This window comes from Cetorhinus maximus, chromosome 2 (genome assembly GCF_964194155.1).
Source record: "Cetorhinus maximus chromosome 2, sCetMax3.hap1.1, whole genome shotgun sequence".
In the NCBI taxonomy this organism is placed as follows: Eukaryota; Metazoa; Chordata; class Chondrichthyes; order Lamniformes; family Cetorhinidae; genus Cetorhinus; species Cetorhinus maximus.
In genome coordinates this window covers 7,522,799-7,547,528 of record NC_135880.1, presented here as the reverse complement: position 1 = coordinate 7,547,528, position 24,730 = coordinate 7,522,799, and the positions used below count along the sequence as shown (strand labels likewise).

The window sequence follows — 24,730 nt, the reverse complement described above, 5'->3', positions numbered from 1 at the left end:
CGCCCACCGATCATTAGAAAGTCCATTAAGGCCGTTAACAATCTAATTAAATTCAAAACCACACTGCCCATCCAGCCTTACGGTTGGCGGGCAGGTGAAAAGGCGAAGGCCCTGGGTGGGGGGTGGGGTGGGGGTGATGGTGCAATGGTATTGTCATTGGACTCGTAATCCAGACGCCCAGGGTAAAACTCTGGGGACCCGTGTTCCAATCCCGCCATGGCAGATGGTGGAATTTGAATTCAATAAAAATCTGGAATTAGAAGTCCGATGATGACCATGGAACCATTGTTGTAAAAAGCCATCTGGTTCACTAATGTCCTGTAGGAAAGGAAATCTGCCGTCCTTACCTGGTCTGGCCTACATGTGACTCCAGACCCACAGCAATGTGGTTGACTCTGAAATGGCCTAACAAGCCACTCAGCCCTGTGTCTAGTGTCTAGCAGTAATGTCATTTAGGGCTGGGTCAGTAATGGTGTTACCGAGCCACTCTTGGTGATGGACATTGAAGTCTCCCACCCAGAGAATATTCTGCGACTTTGCCACCCTCAGTGCTTCCTCCAAGTGGTGTTCAACTTGGAGGAGCACTGATTCATCAGCTGAGGGAGAGGGTACGTGGTAATCAGCAGGTTTCCTTGCCCATGTTTGACCTGATGCCATGAGACTTCATGGGGTCGGGAGTCGATGTTGAGAACTCACAGGGCAACTCCCTCCCAACTGTATACCACTGTGCCCCCACCTCTGCTGGGCCTGTCCTGCCGGTGGGACAGGACATACCCAGGGATGGTGATGGTGGCGTTTTATCTGTAAGGTGTGATTCTGTGATTATGACTATGTCAGGCTATTGCTTGACTAGTCTGTGAGACAGCTCTCCCAATTTTGGCACTAGCCCCCAGATGTTAGTAAGGAGGACTTTGCAGGGTTGACAGGGCTGAGATTGCTGTTGTTGTTTCCAGTGCCTAGGTCGATGCTGGATGGCCCATCCGGTTTCATTCCATTTTTGTGACTTTGTAGTGGTTTGTTACAACTGAGTGGCTTGCTAAGCCATTTCAGAGGGAACTTAAGAGTCAACCACATTGCTGTGGGTCTGGAGTCTCATGTAGGCCAGACCAGGTAAGGACCTCAGATTTCCTTCCCAAAAGGACATTAGTGAACCATGACAATATTAGGAGGAGTGATCACTGCACAGTCATTGTGGAGACAAAGTCCTGCTTTCACATTAAGGATACCCTCCATCGTGTTGTGTGGCACTACCCACCGTGCTAAATGGGGTAGATTTTGAACAGATCTCGCAACTCAAGACTGGGCATCCATGAGGCACTGTGGGCCATCATCAGCAGCAGAATTGTACTCGAACACAATCTGTAACCTCATGGCCCGGCATATCCACCACTCTACCATTACCATCAAGCCTGGTTCAATGAATGAGTGCAGGAGGGCATGCCAGGAGCAGCACCAGGCATAACTAAAAATGAGGTCAACCTAGTGAAGCTACAAAACAGGACTAATTGTGTGCCAAACAGCATAAGCAGCAAGTGATAGAGGTAAGCGATCCCACCGGCAGGACAGACCCAGCAGAGGTAGCAGCACAATAGTACAGAGTCAGGAGGGAGTTGCTCTGGGAGTCCTCAACATTGACTCTGGGCCCCAATGGATCAGGTCTAAGCTCTGCAGTCCTGCCACATCCAGTCGTGAATGGTGGTGGACAATTAAACAACGCACTGGAGGAGGTGGCTCCACAAATATCCCCATCCTCAATGATGGAGGAGCCCAGCACATCAGTGAAGCATTTGCAACAATCTTCAGCTAGAAGTGCCGAGTGGATGATCCATCTCGGCCTCCTCCAGAAGTCCCCAGCATCACAGATGCCAGTCTTCAGCCAATTCGATTCACTCCACATGATATCAAGAAATGGCTGAAAGCCCTGGATATTGCAACGGCTATAGGTCCTGACAATAATCCAGCAATAGTACTTAAGACTTGTGCTCCAGAATTTTCTGCGCCCCTAGCCAAGCTGTTCCAGTACAGCTACAACACTGGCATCTACCCGGCTATGTGGAAAATTGCCCAGGTATGTCCTGTACACAAAAAGCAGGACAAATCCAACCCGGCCAATTCCCGCCCCATCAGTCTACTCTCGATCATCAGTAAAGTAATGGAAGGGGTCATCAACAGTGCTATCAAGCGGCACCTGCTTAGCAATAACCTGCTCACTGATGCCCAGTTTGGGTTCCGCCAGGGCCACTCAGCTCCTGACCTCATTACAGTCTTGGTTCAAACATGGACAAAAGAGATGAACTCCTTAGGTGAGGTGAGAGTGACTGCCCTTGACATCATGGCAGCATTTGACTGAGTGTGGCATCAAGGAGCCCCAGCAAAACTGGAATCAATGGGAATCAGGGGGAAAACTCTCCACTGGTTGGAGTCATACCTAGCACAAAGGAAGATGGTTGTGGTTGTTGGAAGTCAGTCATCTCAATTCCAGGTCATCCCTGCAGGAGTTCCTCAGGGTAGTGTCCTCGGCCCAACCATCTTCAGCTGCTTCATCAATGACATTCCTTCCATCATAAGGTCAGAAATGGGGATGTTCGCTGATGATTGCACAATGTTCAGCACCATTTACGACTCCTCAGATACTGAAGCAGTCCACGTCCAAATGCAGCAAGACCTGGACAATACCCAGGCTTGGGCTGATAAGTGGCAAGTAACATTCGTGCCACACAAGTGCCAGGCAATGACCATCTCCAACAGGAGAGAATCTAACCATCGCTCCTTGATGTTCAATGCCATTACCATCACTGAATCCCCCACTGTCAACATCCTGGGGGTTACCATTGACCAGAAACTGAACTGGACTAGCCATATAAATACTGTGGCTACAAGAGCAGGTCAGTGGCTGGGAATTGTGTGATGAGTAACTCACCTCCTGACTCCCCAAAGCCTGTCCACCATTTACAAGATGCAAGTCAGGAGTGTGATGGAATACTCCCCATTTTCCTGGATGAGTGCAGCTCCCACAACACTGAAGAAGCTGGACACCGTCCAGGACAAAGCAGCCTGCTTGATTGGCACCACATCAACGAACATTCACTCCCTCCACCACCGACGCACAGTAGCAGCAGTGTGTGTACCATCTACAAGATGCACTGCAGGAATTCACCAAGGCTCCAGCAACAGCACCTTCCAAACCCATGACCACTACCATCTAAATGGACAAGGGTAACAGATAGATGGGAACATCATCACCTGGAAGTTTCCCTCCAAGTCATTCACCATCCTGACTTGGAAATATATCACTGTTCCTTCACTGTTGCTGGGTCAAAATCCTGGAACTCCCTCCTTAACAGCACTGTGGGTGTACCTACACCACATGGACTGCAGCGGTTCAAGAAGGCAGCTCACCACCACCTTCTCAAGGGTAACTAGGGATGGGCAATAAATGCTGGCCCAGCCAGCAAAGCCCACATCCCGAGAATGATTATAAAGAAAGCAGCCTTGGCATTTTTTTAGGAAACCTTATCCACGAATGGGTTAAAAACATGTCCCAGCTCATGTGACAGATTCACACGAGGGGACATGTTTTATTAAATTTTTACTGTCTTTATTAATTTTTTAAGAAGCACTTCAGTCTCCCTGAGGCAGCTCCGTGCCTCAGGGAGATTGAAGCGCTCTCTCTCGTGCTTGCGCGAACTGCGCGCTAGGCCTGCCTCTCCCTCTTCCCCCCGGCCCGCACAGGCAGCACTCAGCTCTGTCGCTTATGATCAAGCAGGGAGAGCCTTATTTGTTCCGCCCGCATGAAATCGCGGTGCGGATCCGATCGTAGGTGGCGGCCAACTTCCCGACCACCCCCACCGAGCATCCCCGCCAAGGGCAACATCCTGCCCATGGAGTCGTTTGGAAACATAGGGGTCAAGGGGGGCAATTTGCAGTTTTAAATAAACCACTCAGAAGAATGGGCGAAATCTTGCCACTAGCTGGGAGATGCCAAGTAATGTGTTCATATTATTAATAAAATTAGTGGGATGAAAATGTTATTGTTAGAAGATGTGATGTTCAAAGCCTAGGATACCATGGAAAATTTACATTCAAAGGAAAAGCTAGGTGTAAACAGAAAGGAGTTTGTGTGTGTAAGGCAGAGGCATTTAAGATCTAACCAGCCTGCAAGCCTACAGCTGTGTGTGCAAAGGAACCAAATTGCAAAGAGCCTCATTTTGAATTTGTACGGCCAGATGTGCTTTGCCCAGTGTCTGTTTAAAGTCTATTGTTGCCTTGGTGGAGATTTCCTGGGAGTGGTTAATTCAGGAATTTGTATAAAAGTTATTATGGTGGTAAATTGTGGACATAGGTATGTGTTTAATTTGTTGTTAAATTAACAAATGTTTAATTTAGTTTTATATAAAAAACCTCTGGAGGCTTGATGGTCTTATTCCTGAATTCAGAGCTGCATCTCAAACATACCAATTGAAAATATAGGTTATGACAGTTGTTCAAGTTTCCCTCTGGGATTTTAAATAACTCAGCCTTTACCAACTGCTGTGTCATAACTGGTTATCAGTTAATCCTATCTCGTTGCTCAATACCAAATCTAGTATAGCCTGCTCCCTGGTTGGCTCCAGAACATGTTATTCTAAGAAACTATCCTGCACGCGTTCTATGAACTCCTCATCTGGGCTACCTTTGCCCATCTGCTTTTTCCAGTCTATATGTAGATTAAAACCCCCTCATGTTATCACTGTACGTTTCTGACAAGTTCACATTATCTCTTCCTTTATACCCTGTCCTACCTTGTAGTTACAATTAGGGGGCCTGTACACCATTCCCACAAATGATTTCTTACCTTTATCATTTCTTGTCTCTACCCAAACCGCTTCTACATCCTGGTTTCCTGAACTTAGGCCAGCCCTCTCTACTGTGCTAATACCATCATTAATTAGCAAAGCCACCCTTCTACCTTTTCCTAGCTTCCTGTCCTTTCTAACAGTCACGTACCCTTCAATATTCAGGTCCCAATGTATGTCATCCTGCAGCCATGTCTCTGTAATGGCCATCAGATCATATTTATTTCTATTTGTGCTATCAGTTTATCTGTTTTGCTTTGAATGCTACATGCATTCAGATACAGAGCCTTTATTTTTGTCCTTTTATTATTTTAGTAACCTCTAGCTTTGACTGCTGATTTACTCGTAGATTTGTATTCTCTATCCCTTCCTGTCACATTCTGTTTATCATTTCCCGTATTAATACCTTTCTCTCTTGCCTTGTCTCTATTCTTTGGTTCACCACATCTTCCCAAATTTGATCCCTTGGCCCCCATTATTTATTTTAACACTTTCTCTACTTTGCTAGTTTTTTTGGCTCGCTAGAACACCGGTCCCAGCACGTTTCGGGTGTAGACCGTCCCAGCGGTACAGCCCCACTTTCCCCAGTACTGCTGCCAGTGCCCCTTGAACAGTAACCTACTTCTCCCACACCCAGTCCTAGAGCCACGCATTCATTTCTCCAGTCTTATTTGTGCCATGCCCATTTGTACATGGCTCAGTGAATAATTCAGAGGTTATTACCTTTTGAGCTTCTGCTTTTTAATTTGGTACTTAGCTTCTCATACTGACTTCGTAGAACCTCTTTCCTAATTCTACCTATGTCACTGGTACCTACATGGACCACAACAACTGGATCCTCTCCCTCCCACTGCAAGTTCCTCTCCAGCTGTGAGCAGATGTCCTGAACCCTGGCACCAGGCAGGCAACACAGCTGTCTGGACTCTCGCTATGTACTGCAGAGAACCATGTCAATCTGCTCACTATACTGTCCGCTACCACTGCTTGAATGGCTTCCTGTACCACGGTGCCATGGTCAGTTAGCTCAAAACACCCTGCAGCCCCCACTCTCATCCAAACAATTTGAAAGAACCTCATACCTGTTGGACAATTGCAGAGGCTGAAGTCCCTGCACTCCTTCTGTCTGGGTCCCCTTACCTTCCTCACTCTCAGTCACACCCTCCTGTCCCTGACCACTGGCCAGATCAGAGCACCCTGTCCTAAGAGGTGTGACTGCCTCCTGGCACAAAGCATCCATAAGACCATAAGACCATAAGACATAGGAGCAGAAATTAGGCCATTCGGCCCATCGAATCTGCTCCGCCATTCAATCATGGCTGATAAGTTTCTCAACCCCATTCTCCTGCCTTCTCCCCGTAAGCTTTGATCCCCTTACCAATCAAGATAAGACCATAAGACATAGGACATCCAGGTAACCTTCCCCCTCCATGATGTGTCGCAGTGTCTGCAGCTCAGCCTCCAGCTCAATGACTCTGAGTTGAAGCTCCTCAAGCGGCAAACACTTGCTGCAGATGTGTTTACCCTGGATCACACTGTCACCCAGGACTTCCCACATACTACAGCCTTGACACATCACCTGCATTACCGGCACCACCTATCCTGCCAACCTTAACGTGTTTAATCTATTAATTAATTATATTATTCACTTAGTTTTTCCTTTTTTAATATATTTTATTAACTGTACCACCAGTTTTTTTTTTAAAACCTTATGAATAGAATAGCCTTTAACCACTTACCAGATACTCGCCAAACAGCTACCCCTAGAGTAGCCAAGAACCAATTTCTGCAGGTGAACAAGTTTGAAAAGACAAAAGCAAAGGAGCATCTGCTTTCCTTCCTCACTTAAATCCCTTAATCGTCCAACTCCAGCACTCTGCTGAAAGTCACACTCTGTGCTAAGTCGCACTGAAGTGGCTGCTTATATATCCTGCACAGAAACCGAGCAGGTACCTGACCCCAGTTACAGAAAGGCTGGTTTAAGCTGCTTTCCTTCTTTAGTTAATTTCAGCTCCTCTTGCCAGTGGACTCCTGAAAACCTTACTTAAGGCTGGGATATTTAGAAATTAGACAGTACATTTCAGTTAAATGCTAAATGTCAACAAAAATTTGTTTTTTACAAAGAGATCAACACTTCCTTACTCACCCAGACTGCCATCAATCAATCAATTCGATGGGGACAGTGTAGAGGGAGATTTACTCTGTATCTAACCCCGTGCTGTACCTGTCCTGGGAGTGTTTGATGGAGACAGTGTAGAGGGACCTTTACTCTGTATCTAACCCCGTGCTGTACCTGCCCTGGGAGTGTTTGATGGGGACAGTGTAGAAGGAGCTTTACTCTGTATCTAACCCCGTGCTGTACCTGTCCTAGGAGTGTTTGATGGGGACAGTGTAGAGGGAGCTTTACTCTGTATCTAACCCCATGCTGTACCTGTCCTAGGAGTGTTTGATGGGGACAATGTAGAGGGAGCTTTACTCTGTATCTAACCCCGTGCTGTACCTGTCCTAGGAGTGTTTGATGGGGACAGTGTAGAGGGAGCTTTACACTGTATCTAACCCCGTGCTGTACCTGTCCTAGGAGTGTTTGATGGGGACAATGTAGAGGGAGCTTTACTCTGTATCTAACCCTGTGCTGTACCTGTCCTGGGAGTGTTTTATGGGGACAGTGTAGAGGGAGCTTTACTCTGTATCTAACCCCGTGCTGTACCTGTCCTGGGAGTGTTTGATGGGGACAGTGTAGAGGGAGCTTTACTCTGTATCTAACCCTGTGCTGTACCTATCCTTGGAGTGTTTGCTGGGGACAGTGTAGAGGGAGCTTTCCTCTGTATCTAACTCCCTGCTGAACCTGCCCTGGGAGTGTTTGCTGGGGGCAGTGTAGAGGGAGCTTTACTCTGTATCTAGCTCCCTGCTGTACCTGTCCTGGGAGTGTTTGATGGGGACAATGTAGAGGGAAGAAGGTATTTTTCTTTAATTTATAATTTGAGTTTTCATTTTGTTCTTGTTCCTTAATGGCCAAACCCAACATGTGGATTTAAATTCCCAGTATCCCTGGTTAAAAAGTGACTGTGGAATTTGATAGATGAGGAAGGATCCAATGAAACAAAAAATGTAACTTCCATTGGGCCTCTGCATTGTAAAGGTCCTCCTATTGCACCATGTGCTACATGGCACTGCAGGGGTGAAATCAACCTGCCTTTCTATGAAGGTTTGAGCTGGTTCCATATTGGAGTTTGGATACTGATGAAATGGTACTGGGACCCTTGAGGGACCATCTCTTGGTGGCTGTTGTTCAACTGAGTGATGAATTGTACATGTTTCAGAAGCTGAAGTACCATTTCCTCTCAAGCAATGATTCCTAACCCTTTTCACATCCTTTGTCCACCACCCCGCCTGCCCTCTCCCCATTGGAACACCGGACACCTTTGTGGTTAAGCGCACTCACAAAGCCATTTTTGGCCCTGATTATCAATAGCTACTCAAATGCTTTACACGAATCTGGTCTGGAGTTGCTCGAGAACAGAAGCGATCAACTCTGCTGGTCTTTTGTGAGATCGCTGTCGAACTCCAAGCCTCACCACCAGCAGATAGTTTTTGTAGTGGCTACCAGCTACAGAATTTAAAAAAGACTAACTGAAGTAAGAGGTAAAATTAAAGGATCTAAGAATAGTCCAATGCCGTATCTCGTCCACACAACAAATATTCTCTAACGGTTATTAAATTTTGATAGCATAAAAACCTTAATTGAATGACCAACACATTACTTTAATCTGCTTTTTCAGTCATTTGTTTTGTATTTTTGTGTTTCACAGAATTCTCACAGTGCAGAAGGAGGCCATTCGGCCCATCATGTCTGCACCGCCTCTCAGAATGAGCAATTCACTTAGTTCCATTCTCCTACCTTCTCCCCATAACCCTGCACATTCTTCCTCTTCAGATAACTGTCTAATTCCCTTCCGAATGCCTCGATTGACCTGCTTCCACCATACTCTCAGGCCGTGAATCCTGGACCTTAACCACTCGCTGGGTGAAAAAGATTTTCCTCATGTCACTTTTGCTTCTTTTTGCCACTTTCTTTAAACCTGTGCCCTCTCGTTCTCAATCCTTTCACAAACGGGAACAGTTTCTCCCTATCTACTCTGCCCAGACCCTTCATCATTTTAATGCCTCTTTCAAATCTCCTCTCAACCTTCTCTTCTCCAAGGAAAACAGTCCCAACTCCTCCAATCTATCCTCATCCCTGAAGTTCCTCGTCCCTGGAACCGTTCTTGTGAGTCTTTCTTGTACTCTCTCCAATGCCTTCACCTCTTTTTAAGGAGCAGTGCCCAGAGCTGGACACAGTGCTCCCGCTGAAGTCTAACTCGTGTCTTTTCCAAGTTCAGCCTGGCAGCAGCCAATGGCAGGGCCGTGTTTCCCTCGGGCTGGGGTGGATGCTGGGTAGTGTCAGGGCTCGGATGGAAGCAGAAGCTGCTGCTGCGGTGAATCCAGGATCTGCGCTGAGGGGGGAAGGGGGCAACACTCACCATAAACGGCCCGCTACCACCACCACCACCTTCTGAACCATCGGGGGAAGGGAGGGAGGAGCAAATCAAGCTGAATGTGAGCTGCAGTGGAGAGACTCAAAATTTCCTGGTTTGCGACGCACAAGGATGTGGACACGTTGGAGAGAGTGCAGAAGAGGTTTACAAGAATGGTTCCGGGGATGAGAAACTTCAGCTATGAGGATAGATTGGAGAGGTTGGGACTGTTCTCCTTGGAGAGGAGAAGGCTAAGAGGAGATTTGATAGAGACGCTCAAAATCATGAGGGGGTTGAACAGAGTAGATAGGGAGACGCTGTTCCTGCTCGTCAAAGGATCAAGAATGAGAGGGCATAGATTTAAAGTGATTTGCAAAAGAAGCAAATGTGATGTGAGAAAAAACTTTTCCACACTTTGAGTGGTTCGGGTCTGGAATGCACTGTCTGGAAGTGTGGTGGAGGCAGGTTCAATTGAGTTATTCAAGAGGGCATCAGATGATTATTTGAATAGAAACAATGTGCAGGGGTACGGGGAAAAGGCAGGGCAATGGCACTAGGTTATAATGCTCATTTGGAGAGCCGGTGCAGACATGATGGGCCGAATGGCCTCCTTCTGTGCCCTAACAATTCAGTGACTCTGAGGTTCTGTGAACATGATCACCTTGTCTTGTACTCTGTGCCCCTGTTAGTAAAGCCAAGGATACTATGTGCTTTATTAACTGCTCTCTCCACCTGTCCCGCCCCCTTCAATGATTTATACACATGTACACCCAGGTCCCTCTGTTCCTGCACCCAGTCCAGAATTGTAACCTTTATGTCTCTAAAAGAAAAGTGAAATACCATGGATGCTGAAAATCTGAAATAAAAACAGGAAATGCTGGAAAAACTCAACAGTTCTGGCAGCATCTGTGGAGAGAGAAACAGAGTTACCGCTCCGAGTCCGTATGACTCTTCTTCAGACCTGAAGAGAAGTAGAAATGAAGGACAAAGTTCATGGTCTGAAGTTGCTGAACTCAATATTCAGCCCGGAAGGCTGTAAAGTGCCTAGTCGGAAGATGAGGTGCTGTTCCTCCAGTTTGCGTTGAGCTTCACTGGAACATTGCAGCAGGTCAAGGACGGACATGTGGGCATGAGAGCAGGGTGGAGTGTTAAAATGGCAAGCGACAGGGAGGTCTGGGTCATGCTTGCATTCTCTGCTCCCAATGCGGTTTCCTCTACATTGGAGAGACCAAACGCAAACTGGGTGACCGCTTTGCGGAACACCTTCGGTCTGTCCGCAAGCATGACCCAGACCTCCCTGTCGCTTGCCATTTCAACACTCCACCCTGCCCTCATGCCCACATGTCCATCCTTGGCTTGCTGCATTGTTCCAGTGAAGCCCAACGCAAACTGGAGGAACAGCACCTCATCTTCCGACTAGGCACTTTACAGCCTTCTGGACTGAATATTGAGTTCAACAACTTCAGACCATGAACTCTGTCCTTCATTTTGGTATATTTTTTCCCAACACCCTCCCCCCATAGGGCCAATCTGTAAGTTGTTCTTATATTTTGCTTTCAGAGAGCGCTGACCCTTTTTCTGCTATAAACACTTCCTGCTATCTCACATTTAGGCTCCTATTAGCACCTGCCTCAGTCTTTAACACTATCATTACCACTCCCTTTGTCTTATGTACATGACATCTTTGTCAATCTCTCCTGAGTTCCCATCTATCCCTGACCTTCCCTTTGCTCTACCTGCTCCATCCCCTCTCTCAAACAGTATAAAATCCATCATATTTCTACTTCTCAGCTCTGAAAAAGAGTCATACAGACTCAAAATGTTAAAACTGTTTCTCTCTCCGCAGGTGCTGCCAGACCTGCTGAGTTTTTCCAGCATTTTCTGTTTTTTTAATTTTATATTGTCCCTCCATGTTTTCCCTACCAAAATGCATCACCTCACACTTCTCCGCATTGAACTTCATCTGCCACCTATCTGCCCACTCCACCAACTTATCTATGTCCATTTGAAGTTCAGTAACTGTCCTCCTCACAATTCACAACACTCCCAAGCTTCGTATCATCTGCAAATTTTAAAATTGAGCCCTTTACACCAAGGTCTAGATCATTAATATATATCAGGAAAAGAAAGGGTCCTAATACCGACCCCTGGGGAACTCCACTACAAACCTTCCTCCAGCCTGAAAAATATCAATTAACCACTACTCCCTGTTTCCTGTCTCTCAGCCAATTTCATATCCATGTTGCTACTGTCCCTTTTATTCCATGAGCTATAACTTTTCTCACAGGTCAGTTGTGTGGCACTGTATCGAATGCCTTTTGAATGTCGGTGTACACCACATCAACAACATTACCCTCATCAACCCTCTCTGTTACCTCTTCAAAAAATCTCCAGCAAGTTGGTCAAACATGATTTTCTCTTAAGAAATCCATGCTGGCTTTCCTTAAGAAACCTGCATTTTTCCATGTGGCCATTAATATTGCTCCAAATATGTTCTAGAAGTTTCCCACCACTGAAATTAAACTGGCTGGTCTGTAGCTGCTGGGCCTATCTTTACATCCTCTTTTGAAGTTGGAAATATTTTACTTGGAAAAATGATAGATTGTAAAACTTACCTCAGGATGGCACTAGACTGCGATCAAAGTTGATTTTAAATAAATAAACTTTTGGCATATGAACGAATGGGTCTACATGTGGTACACAGGCAGGAAGGGAATGGGTGACCACCAGGCAGAGCAAGAGGACTAGGCAGGCAGTGCAGGAATCTCCTGTGGATATTCCCCTGCAAAACAGATATACCACTTTGGACACTGTTGGGGGGAATGGCCTCTCAGGGGAAAGCAGCAACAGCCAAATTCATTGCACCAGTGTTGGCTCTGCTGCATAGGGGAGGAGTAAAAAGTGTGGGAATACAATAGTTATAGGGGATTCAACTGTAAGGGGAATAAATAGGTGTTTCTGTGGTGGCAAACGAGACTCCAGGATGGTATGTTGCCTCCCTGGCGCTAGGGTCAAGGATGTCTCAGAGCGGCTACAGGACATTCTGAAGGGGGAGGGTAAACAGCCAGTGGTTGTGGTACACATTGGTACAAACGACATAGGTAAAAAAAGGGATGAGGTCCTAAAAGCAGAATATAGGGAGTTAGGAAGTAAGTTGAAAAGTAGGACCTCAAAGGTAGTGATCTCGGGATTACTGCCAGTGCCACGTACTAGTCAGAGTAGAAATAGTAGGATGTATTAGATGAATACGTGGCTGAAGAGATGGTGTGAGGGGGAGGGTTTCAGATTCCTGGGACATTGGGACCGGTTCTGGGGGGAGGTGGGACCAGTACAAACTGGACGGGTTATACCTGAGCAGGACTGGGGCTGATGTCTGAGGGGGAATATTTGCTAGAGTGGTTGGGGAGAGTACAAACTACAATGGCAGGGGGATGGGAGCCTATGCAAGGAGTCAGAGGAGGGGGAATCATGGACAAGAACAAAAGACAGAAAGGGGAATAAGAAAAGTGATAGGCAGAGAAATCAAGGGCAAGGATCAAACAGGGCCTCAGTGAAAAATAGTGGGAACGGGACAAGTAATGTTAAAAAGACAAGCCTTAAGAATTTGTGCATTAACGCGAGGAGCATTCGCAATAAAGTGGATGAATTAACCGCGCAAATAGATGTAAACAGGTATGATATAGTCGGGATTACGGAGACATGGCTGCAGGGTGACCAGGGATGGGAACTGAACATCCAGGAGTATTCAGTATTTAGGAAGGACAGACAAAAAGGAAAAGTCGGTGGAGTTGCTTTGCTGGTTAAAGAGGAAATTAACTCAATGGTGAGGAAAGATATTAGCTCCGACGATGTGGAATCTGTATGGGTAGAGCTGAGAAACACTAAGGGGCAAAAAACATTAGTGGGGGTTGTATATAGACCCCCAAACTGTAGTGGTGATGTTGGGGATGGCATTAAACAGGAAATTAGAGATACATGCAATAAAGGAACATCTGTTATTATGACTTTAATCTGCATCAAATTAGTAACAATACCGTAGAGGAGGAATTCCTGGAGTGTATACAGGATGTTTTTCTGGACCAATACGTTGAGGAACCAACTAGAGAACAGGCCATCCTAGACTGGGTATTGTGTAATGAGAAAGGAATAATTGGCAATCTATTTGTGTGAGGCCCCTTAGGGATGAGTGACCATAATATAATAGAATTCTTCATCAAGATGGAGAGTGACATTGTTGATTCTGAGGCTAGGGTCCTGAATCTTGATAAAGGAGACTACAATGGTATGAGACGCGAGTTGTCTATGATGGATTGGGAAACGTTACTTAAAGGGATGACGGTGGATAGGCAATGGCAAACATTCAAAGAGCACATGGGTGAACTACAACAATTGTTTATTTCTGTCTGGTGCAAAAGTAAAACAGGAAAGGTGGTCAAACCATGGCTTACAAGGGAAATTAGTGATAGTATTAGATGCAAGGCAGAGGCATACAAATTGGCCAGAAAAGACAACAGACCTGGGGATTGGGAGCAGTTTAGAATTCAGCAAAGGAGGACCAAGGGATTGATTAAGAAGGGGAAAAGAGAGTACGAGAGTAAGCTTGTGGGGAACATAAAAACTGACTGTAAAAGTTTCTGTAGGTATGTGAAGAGAAAAAGATTGGTGAAGACAAATGTAGGTCCCTTACAGTCAGAAACAGGGGAATTTACAATGGGGAACAAAGAAATGGCTGACCAACTAAACACATACTTGTGTTCTGTCTTCACAAAGGAGGACACAAATAACGTACCAGAAATGTTGGGGAACACAGAGTTTAGTGAGAGGGAGGAACTGAAAGAAATCAATATTAATAGGGAAATGGTGTTGGAGAAATTGATGGGATTGAAGACCGATAAATCCCCGGGGCCTGATAATCTACATCCCAGAGTACTGAACCCTAGGAAGAGGCCCGAGAAATTGTGAATGCATTGGTGGTCAACTTCCGAGATTGTATAGACTCTGGAACAGGGAACTATAGACCAGTCAGCCTGATGCCGGTAGTGAGGAAAATTCTAGAGTCCATTATAAAAGATGTAATAGCTGAGCACTTGGAAAACAGTGGCAGAATCGGACAGAGTCAGCATGGATTTACGAAAGGGAAATCATGCTTGACAAATCTACTGGAATTTTTCGAGAATGTAACTAGTAGAGTTGATGAGGGGGAGCCAGTGGATGTGGTTTAGTTGGACTTTCAGAAGGCTTTTGACAAAGTCCCACATAAGAGATTAGCATGTAAAATTAAAGCGCATGGGATTGGGAGTAGTGTATTGAGATGGACAAAAAACTGGTTGGCAGACAGGAAACAAAGAGTAGGAATAAATGGGTCTTTTTCCGAATGGCAGGCAGTGACTAGTGGGGTACCACAGGGATCGGTGCTGGGACCCCAGCTATTCACAATATATATTAATGATTTAGATGAGGGAACTAAATGTGATATCTCCAAATTTGCAGATGACACAAAGCTGGGTGGGAGGGTGAGCTGTGAGGAGGATGCAGAGATGCTTCAGTGTGATTTGGACAAGCTGAGTGAGTGGGCAAATGCATGACAGATGCAATATAATGTGGATAAATGTGAGTTTATCCACTTTGGTAGCAAAAACAGGAAGGCAGATTATTATCTGAATGGCTATAAATTGAGAGAGGGGAATGTGCAACGAGACCTGGATGTCCTCGTACACCAGTCGCTGAAGGTAAGCATGCAGGTGCAGCAGGCGGTAAAGAAGGCAAATGGTATGTTGGCCTTCATAGCCAGAGGATTCGAGTACAGGAACAGGGATGTCTTGCTGCAATTGTACAGGGCCTTGGTGAGACCACACCTGGAATATTGTGTGCAGTTTTGGTCTCCTTATCTGAGGAAGGATGTACTTGTTATAGAGGGAGTGCAGTGAAGGTTTACCAGACTGATTCCTGGGATGATGGGACTGACATATGAGGAGAGATTGAGTCGATTAGGATTATATTTGCTGGAGTTCAGAAGAATGAGGGGGGATCTCATAGAAACCTATAAAATTCTAACAGGACTAGACAGGGTAGATGTAGGAAGGATGTTCCCAATGCTGGGGGAGTCCAGAACCAGGGGTCACAGTCTGAGGATACGGGGTAGACCATTTAGGACTGAGATGAGGAGAAATTTCTTCACCCAGAGAGTGGTGAGCCTGTGGAATTTGCTACAACAGAAAGTAGTTGAGACCAAAACATTGTATGTTTTCAAGAAGGAGTTAAATATAGCTCTTGGGGCGAAAGGGATCAAAGGGTATGGGGAGAAAGCGGGAGCAGGCTATTGAGTTGGATGATCAGCCATGATCATAATGAATGGCGGAGTAGGCTCGACGGGCCGAATGGCCTACTCCTGCTCCTAGTTTCTATGTTTCTATGTATGAGACCAGACTGTGATAGAGGAACGATTGTGAGATTGATACCTTGCTGCCTTATTCTCACCAAACGTTTTCTCCGAGCCAGAGAGACCAAGCCCCCCGCAGGAGGTGCAGTTGGAAGCCCTGAACTGTACAGCTTTCAGAGTCCAATGGAGAACACCACGGCGGCCAGGCGGCATCACCAGTTACACGGTAAATGCACATCAAGTGAACCCTGGTCCAGGTAGAACAGGGCTAGGGGGAAAGATGGAACCTCAATATTTGATGGCATTCCATTATTGCTATTCGACTGAACTGTGGAAGAGGGGATTCCCTCATTATTGAAATGAGCCCTAGTCATTGCTCTGGGTCCCAGGTGGAGAAGGAGGATCTTTCAGACATTGTCCTTGTCCTGGGTGAACGAGGAGGGTCTTTGGACTTTGTCTTCATCCTGGGTGGGCAAGAGGTGGGGGGGTCTTTCAGACATGCCCGAGCCCCTGGGTGAGGAAGGAAGATCTTCTGGTCATGATCCTCCCTGCTGGGTGGAGGGGAACAGCCTCATGGTCATTGTCCTGAGGTGAGGGAAAGTTGGGACATTGGAATCTCCTGATTCGATTGAAGTGGAGGAGGGAGTGTCCTGTAAACTGCTTGGGGATTTGGAAAGTGGAAATTTTCACGAGGAATATTTGAAACCAAACTGACTCCTTCTAAACAGTGTCTGTGATTCCTGTTGGCCAGGTACTTTACACAGAGATGAAGAGTAGCAGACCTGTCCTGCCCAAGATAGCTCAGGATCTACTGCTCAACCAGGATCATCACAACGTGGTCAGTATCTGGCATAGTAAGGGGATGGTTGGATTCATTTATCAATAAATGTTGGTTCATAGAATGTAAAAAGCATCATAAATTCTTATCCTTTGTCGTTAGTTCGTTACTGTCAAAAGTTGCCCATGTAAATAGCTCCTTAGGCAGCATCTTCCAAAATCTATGACCACTACCATCTAGAAGGACAAGGGCAGCAGACAGATGGGAAGTTCCCCTCCAAGTCACTCACCACCCTGACTTGGAAATATATCGTCATTCCTTCACTGTCGCTGGATCAAAATCCTGGAACTCCCTTCCTAACAGCACTGTGGGTGTACCTACACCACATGAACTGCAGCGGTTCAAGAAGACAGCTAACCACCACCACCTTCTCAAGGGGCAGTTAGGGATGGGCAATAAATGCTGGCCTAGCCAGCGGTGCCCACATCCAAAGAACAAATTTTTAAAAATTGTGATTCTGGAAGTGCTGACAAGGGCAGTCAGACTGCTTTCCCCCACATTTGAATTTTACACTAAAGTTGAGCTCCCCACACCCCAGCGTAAATTTTGGGGCCTTCACTTCAGTTAGTTGGCTCATGGAGGGGGCTTGTTGGACAGGGCAGGGGTGAGAGTGGACACAGGGAGGCAAAACTGTAGGAGGGGAGCCTCCGATTGACACTGTGGGGCTGCAAATGAGGCACCCACCCCTTTCGCTGACCAGCAGCCCACAGCATTCAGCCTGCCAGACTACCCATTGGGCACAGGTCTCTCCTGCCACCCGTTATAAATCGGAGCAGTGGTGGATGAGGCCCTTAATTGGGCATCACTTGCCCACTTAGGTGCCTCAACTGGGTCATGGGTGGGAGACCTACCCGACATCTCTCTCGCTGCTCATAAAATCATAGAGGGGCTGGGTGGACTCGCAGCGGGTACACCCGAATTTACTGGTCCACCTGCCTGTTTCCCTGTAGGGGTAGCCTTTGGTGTTTCAATACACTTGCCCTAACAGCCTAGTTCCCCCTTTAAACCCTGGGTTTATGTTGGTTATAACATCTCTTCACTCCGTCGAACCCTATCAATTCCTTTGATCACCATAAATTTGTCAATCCAATCACCCCCTTAATCTTCTACATTGGAGGGAATAACAAGCCTAGCCTATAGAACATGTCCTCATCATTTATCACCTTCAGCCCTGTCACCGTTCTGGTAAATCTCCACTCCAACCCCTCCAAAGGTTATTATTTTTTTATTCACCCATGGGATGTGGGCATCGCTGGCTAGGCCAGCATTTATTGCCCATCCCTAATTGCCTTAGTTCAGAGGGAAGTTAAGAGTCAACCACATTATAATGTATCCTTTCAGAGCACAGTTACTCCAGATGGGATCTGATAAGCGATTTCTACTACCGGAGCATAACTTCCACCCCTTTTGCATTCCAACCCCCAAACCATTCCCCCCCAAGAGCTCCCTGCACCCTTCCCTCCAAATATGGGTCAACCCAGATCTGGGAGCAATGCCCCTTACTGGCCCAGTTTGACATGACACAACTGTCAGCGTTGCCTCAGTTAGGCGGAGTTTTGTGCTGTGGGTCGATGAATTGGACACGATGACAGGATCAAGGGAAAAGAAGTGACTCCACAGGGTTTCAGTCCTTCACTTGAAGCTATGGCAATCCACAGTTGGACATCTCCACTGGGCTAGTTCTGTAGGAAGCTGAGATGTTGGATATTGGCTAAGATGATCATTTTTATGTGTGTTTTGCAGGATCGAATAAAAAGTGCGCAAATTTATGTAAGTATTTCGGAAATTTAAGTAGTGTGTTTGACCCTGTCGATTGAATTTTAGCTCTCATGGGAATGTTCATTTATCCCTCCTGGATTTGACAGTCCACTGCTCTCCCGCCTGAAATGCCAGTTTCCACTCTCCGTGAACCGCATCTCATCCAAAACTTTGCTGCCGGTATCCGAACTCTCACCCATCGCCCCTCTGCTCCCCTGACCGACATTGACGTCCAGTCCAGCTATGCCTTGAGTGAAAAAAAACCTCGTCCTTCAATGGCCTCCCCCCCGCCGTCCCTAACTCTAGCCTCATAATCCACTGTCATATCAGTGCTCCTCTCATTCCGCCTCTCTGCATCCCCAATTTTAATTGCTCCACCATTAGTGGCTGTGCCTACAGTTGCCTGGGTCCTAAACTCTGGAATTCACTCCCTACAACTAACACTTGGCCTCTCTCTCCTACCCTAAGACACTCCTTAAAACCCAAATTTTTCAAAGCTCTTAATCACCCCAGCCACATTTTGTTGATCTGTGACTAACTTGGTATGATTATGTCCCTGTAAAAGGCACTGGACATTTTGCTGTATGAAAGGTGCTATTTAGAAGCAGGGTGTTGTTGTTGTATCCCTGGGATTTGGACCTTACATCATGGTGAGCAATGTACGTTGGCTCATAAATACACTCAACTTTGTCACTTTAGAATTTGAGACACTCCAATGATAACCAGATAATCTGCGATTGTGTGTGATACCTAGGTGTATTTCAGTGTGTGATATCCGAGTGTATGTCCATGGGTGATACCCGGGTGTATCTCAGTGTGATATCTGGGTGTATTTCAGTGTGTAATACCCAGGTGTATTTCAGTGGGTCATACCCAGGTGTATTTCAGTGTGTGATATCTGAGTGCATTTCCATGGGTGATACCTGGGTGTATTTCAGTGTGTGATATGTGGGTGTATTTCTGTGTGCGATACCCAGGTGTATTTCAGTGTGTGGTACCCGGGTGTATCTCAGTGTGTGATACCCAGGTGTATTTCAGTGTGTGATATCCAGGTGTATTTCAGTGTGTGATACCCTGGTGTATTTCAGTGTGCGATACCCGGGTGTATCTCAGTGTGAGATACCCGGGTATATTTCCGTGAGTGATACCCGGGTGTATCTCAGTGTGCGATACCCGGGTGTATTTCAGTTTGTGATATCCAGGTGTATTTCAGTGTGTGATACCCAGGTGTATTTCAGTGTGCGATACCCGGGTGTATCTCAGTGTGAGATACCCGGGTATATTTCCGTGAGTGATACCCGGGTGTATCTCAGTATGTGACATCTGGCTGTATTTCAGTGTGTGATATGCGGGTGTATTTCAGTGTGTGATACCTGGATGTATTTCAGTGGGTGATATGAAGGTGTATTTCAGTGTGTGATACCCGGATATATTTCCGCGTGTGATACCCGGGTATATCTCAGTGGGTGATAGCCGGGTGTATTTTAATGGTTGAAATGTGGGTGTATTTCAGTGTGTGATATCCGGGTGTATTTCTGTGGGTGATAACCGGGTTTATCCCAGTGTGTGATACCTGGGTGTATTTCAGTGGGTCATATGTGGGTGTATTTCAGTCGGTGATTCCCAGGTGTATTTCATTGAGTGATATCCGAGTGTATTTCAGTGGATGATACCCGTGTGTATTTCAGTGTGTGATCCCAGGTGTACTTCAGTGTGTGACATCCGGGTATATTCCAGTGGGTGATATCCGGGTGTATTTCACTGTGTGATACGCGGGTGTATCTCAGTGTGTGATACCTGGGTGTATTTCAGTGTGTGATACCCGGGTATATTTCAGTGGGTCATACCCAGGTGCATTTCAGTGGTTGATATCCATGTGTATTTCAGTGTGTGATACCCGGGTTTATTTCAGTGTGTGATGCCTCGGTATATTTCAGTGGGTGATACCTGGGTGTATTTCAGTGTGTGATACCCCGGTGTATTTCAATGAGTGATACTGAGTGTATTTCAGTGTGTGATACCCATGTGTATTTCAGTGTGCGATATTTGGGTGTATTTCAGTGTCCGATATCCGAGTATATTTCTGTGTGTGATACCCGTGTGTATTTCCGTGTGTGATGTCGGGGTACATTTCAGTGGGTGATGCTCGGGTATATTTCAGTGAGTGATACCAGGTGTATTTCAGTGTGTGTTACCCAGATGTATTTCCATGTGTAACACCCAGATGTATTTCAGAGGTGATATCCAGGTGTATTTCAGTGTGTGATATCTGAGTGTATTTCAGTGTGTGATACCCGGGTGTATCTCAGTGTCTGATACCCATGTCTATTTCAGTGAGTGATACCGGGCGTATTTCAGTGTGTGAAACCTGGGTGTATCTCAGTATGTGATACCTGGTTGTATTTCAGTGTGTGATACCCCGGTGTATTTCAATGAGTGATACTGAGTGTATTTCAGTGTGTGATACCCATGTGTATTTCAGTGTGCGATATTTGGGTGTATTTCAGTGTCCGATATCCGAGTATATTTCTGTGTGTGATACCCGTGTGTATTTCCGTGTGTGATGTCGGGGTACATTTCAGTGGGTGATGCTCGGGTATATTTCAGTGAGTGATACCAGGTGTATTTCAGTGTGTGTTACCCAGATGTATTTCCATGTGTAACACCCAGGTGTATTTCAGAGGTGATATCCGGGTGTATTTCAGTGTGTGATATCTGAGTGTATTTCAGTGTGTGATTCCCGGGTGTATCTCAGTGTCTGATACCCATGTCTATTTCAGTGAGTGATACCGGGCGTATTTCAGTGTGTGAAACCTGGGTGTATCTCAGTATGTGATACCCGGGTGTATTTCAGTTGGTGATATCCAGCTATATTTCAGTGGGTGATACCCGGGTGCATTTTAGTGTGTGATACCCGGATGCATTTCCATGGGTGACACCCGGGTGTATTTCCGTGGGTGATACCTGAGTGTATTTTCATGGGTGATACCCAAGTGTATTTCTGTGTGTGATATCCGGGTGTATTCCAGTGTGTGATATCCGGGTGTATTTCAATGTGTGATACCTGGGTGTATTTCAATGGGTGATTCCCGGGTGTATTTCATTGAGTGATATCCAAATGTATTTCAGTGGGTGATACCCGCGTGTATTTCAGTGTGTGATATCCGGATGTATTTCAGCGTGTGATGCCCATGGGTATATCAGTGTGTAATACCCGGGTGTATTTCAATGAGTGATACTGGGTGTATTTCAGTGTGTGATACCCGGGTGTATTTCAGTGTATGATACTGGGTGTATTTCAGTGTGTGATACCTGTGTGTATTTTAGTGTGCGATCTCTGGGTGTATTTCAGTGTCCGATATCTGAGTATATTTCTGTGTGTGATACCCGGGTGTATTTCTGTGTGTAATATCCGGGTACATTTCAGTGGGTGATGCCAGGTGTATTTCAGTGTATGTTACCCAGATATATTTCCATGTGTAACACCCAGGTGTATTTCAGAAGTGATATCCGGATGTATTTCAGTGTGTGATATCTGAGTGTATCTCAGTGTCTGATACCCATGTGTATTTCAGTGAGTGATACCGGGCATATTTCAGTGTGTGAAACCTGGGTGTATCTCAGTGTGTGATACCTGGGTGTATTTCAGTGAGTGATACCAGGTGTATTTCAGTGTGTGAAACCCAGTTATATTTCAGTGGGTGATACCCGGGTGTATTTCAGTGTGTGATGCCTGGGTGTATTTCAGTCGGTGATATCCAGCTGTATTTCAGTGGCTGATACCCGGGTGCATTTTAGTATGTGATACCTGGGTGCATTTCAGTGTGTGATACCCGGGTGTATTTCCATGGGTGATACCCGGGTGTATTTCTGTGGGTGATACCCGGGTGTATTTCCGTGGGTGATACCTGATTGTATTTCCATGGGTGATACCCAAGTGTATTTCCATGGGTGATACCCAAGTGTACTTCTGTGGGTGAAACCCATGTGTACTTCAGTTTGTGATATCCGGGTGTATTTCTGTGGGTGATACCCGCATGTATTCCAGTGGATGATACCCGCGTGTATTTCTGTGGGTGATACCCGAGTGTATTTCTGTGGGTGATACCCATGTGTATTTCAGTGTGTGATATCTGGGTGTATTTCTGTGGGTGATACCCGCATGTATTCCAGTGGATGATACCCGCGTGTATTTCTGTGGGTGATACCCGAGTGTATTTCGGTGGGTGATACCCGTGTGTACTTCAGCGGGTGATGGCTGAGTGCTGTGCTGAATTTGTTGCATTTCTCTCTCTAGGAGATGGTTGTCAGGAGCCTGAATCCAGGGACTAGGTACCGTGTGACAGTGAAAGCGCGTAGCAGGGCAGGAGAAGGGAGGCCGAGCCCCACAAAGGATGTGACAACTGTGTCTCTAGGTAAGAACCCAAAGCGTTTTTCCAGGTAATTCTGTTTTTGTTTTAGAATTTACAGTGTTGATTGGTGGTGGTGTACTGGTAAAGTCACTGGACTATGAATCCAGCAGCCTGGGTTAATGCCCTGGCAACAGGAGTTCAAATCCCATGATGGCAGCTGGTGGAATTTAAATTCAGTTAATAAATCTGGAATTGAGAAACAAGTCTCAGTAATGGTGACCATGAAACTATCATCATATTGTCATAAAAACACATCTGGTTCACTATTGCCCTTAAGGGTAAGCAATCTGCTGGTCTGGCCTATAGGTGACTCCAGACCCACAGCAATGTGGCTGACTCCGAAATGGCCGAGCAAGTCCTTCCGCTCAATGGGCAATTAGGGACGGGCAACAAATGCTGGCCTTGCCAGTGATGCCCACTAGCCAAACAGCAAGAACAACTTCTAATGCTCGCCTTTATTGTAGTGTAATGTAACCAGCCCAGCTGGACTTTGCAAGGGTTTTGCCCCTCCCAAGCCTCCCAGCTCTCTTTCCCTTACCCAATGCAAGCTCCCCCTTCGATGTACCTTAGGTTTATGGCTTGCCATTCTATTTCCTCTCTCTCTCCTGCTGACTGTCCGAGCTGACCATCCGATGGCCCCGCTGGGGTTTCCCGGCCTCTTTGGAGCCTCTACAGCCTTTTTTGAGCCTTGGGGACCAGCAGTTCAAAAAAAATTGAATTAGCTGTTTCTTAGGGATGGAACTCAGTGGGTTGGCGCTGCTGACTCACAGCTCCAGGGACCCGGGTTGGACCCTGACCTCAGGTATCTGCCTGTGTGGGGTCTGCACGTTCTCAGTGGGTTTCCGCTGGGTGCTCTGGTTTCCTCCCATGGTCCAAAAGACGTGCAGATTAGGTGGATTGGCTATGGTGAATTGTCCTCCAGTAAGTGTGTGAGAGTGTGTGCATGTGAGAGTGTGTGTGCCCTGTGATAGACTGGTGTCCTGTCCTGGGTGTACCCTGCCTAGTGCTGATTGCCTGTCGGGATAGGCTCTGACTCCCCTTGCGACCCTGAATTGGATTGAAATGGCTCTGGAAAAGTATTTTGGGATGTCCTGGTTGTGAAAAGCACTACAGAAATTCCAGTCTTCCTTTCTCTTTACCAACACCATTGGAACATGCCCCGAATTTGCCGGTCGCCTGCTCTACAGTGTACCCGGCTGAGTATTCGGAGTTCAGTCTCCCAGCACCGCTGCTGCTGCGAATTGCAATGCGGGAGAGCAGTCAGGAGAGCATTGGAATAGTCGAGTCTAGAGGGAACAAAGGCCTGAATGAGGGTTTCAGCAGCAGATGAGCTGAGATGGGGCAAAGTCGGGCAATGTTATGGAAAAGGCATTAGCCGGTTTTAGTGATGGGGTGGATATGAGGTTGGAAGCTCATCTCGAGGTCAAGTGTAGCATCAAAGCAGTGAACAGACTAGCTTAGTCTCAGTCTGTTGTCAGGGAGAGGGGTGGGAGTCGGTATCTAGGGGAACGGAGTTTGGAGTGGGGACTGAAAACAATGACTTCAGTCTTCCCAATATCTAACTGGGGGAGGAAATTTCTGCTCATCCAGTACTGGGTGTCGAATAAGCAGTCTGATCATTTAGAGGCAGTGGAGGCGTTGAGAGAGGCGGGGGTGAGGTAGAGCTGGGGGTTGTCAGTGTACGTGTGAAAATTAACACTGTGCTTTCTGATGATGTCACCGAGGGGCAGCGTGTGGATGAAGAATAGGAGGGGCCAAGGGTAGATCCTGGGGGAGACACCAGAGGTAACGGTGCAGGAACAGGAAGAGAAGCCATTGCAAGTGATTCTCTGGTTACGATTGGATAGATAAGAATGGGGCCGGGTGAGGGCAGTCCCACCCAGCTGGACGACAGTGAAGAGGGATTGGAGGAGGATGGTGTGGTCACCCGGGTCAGAGGTTGCAGACAGGTCGAGGAGGATGAGGAGGGAAAGTTTACCTCAGTCACAGTCACGCAG

General features: G+C 46.5%; 1 protein-coding gene across 1 annotated transcript in view; it reads left to right on the top strand.

Annotated features, from left to right (window-relative positions):
* Positions 1-24,730, top strand: part of egflam (EGF-like, fibronectin type III and laminin G domains) — a 170,050-nt gene that overhangs the window by 10,542 nt on the left and 134,778 nt on the right. Inside the window, exons 2-5 of the mRNA XM_078560625.1 lie at positions 15,845-15,951; positions 16,477-16,563; positions 18,307-18,333; positions 22,619-22,736. Coding sequence (XP_078416751.1) covers positions 15,845-15,951; positions 16,477-16,563; positions 18,307-18,333; positions 22,619-22,736 — 339 coding nt within the window. The remainder of the gene's footprint in view (positions 1-15,844; positions 15,952-16,476; positions 16,564-18,306; positions 18,334-22,618; positions 22,737-24,730) is intronic.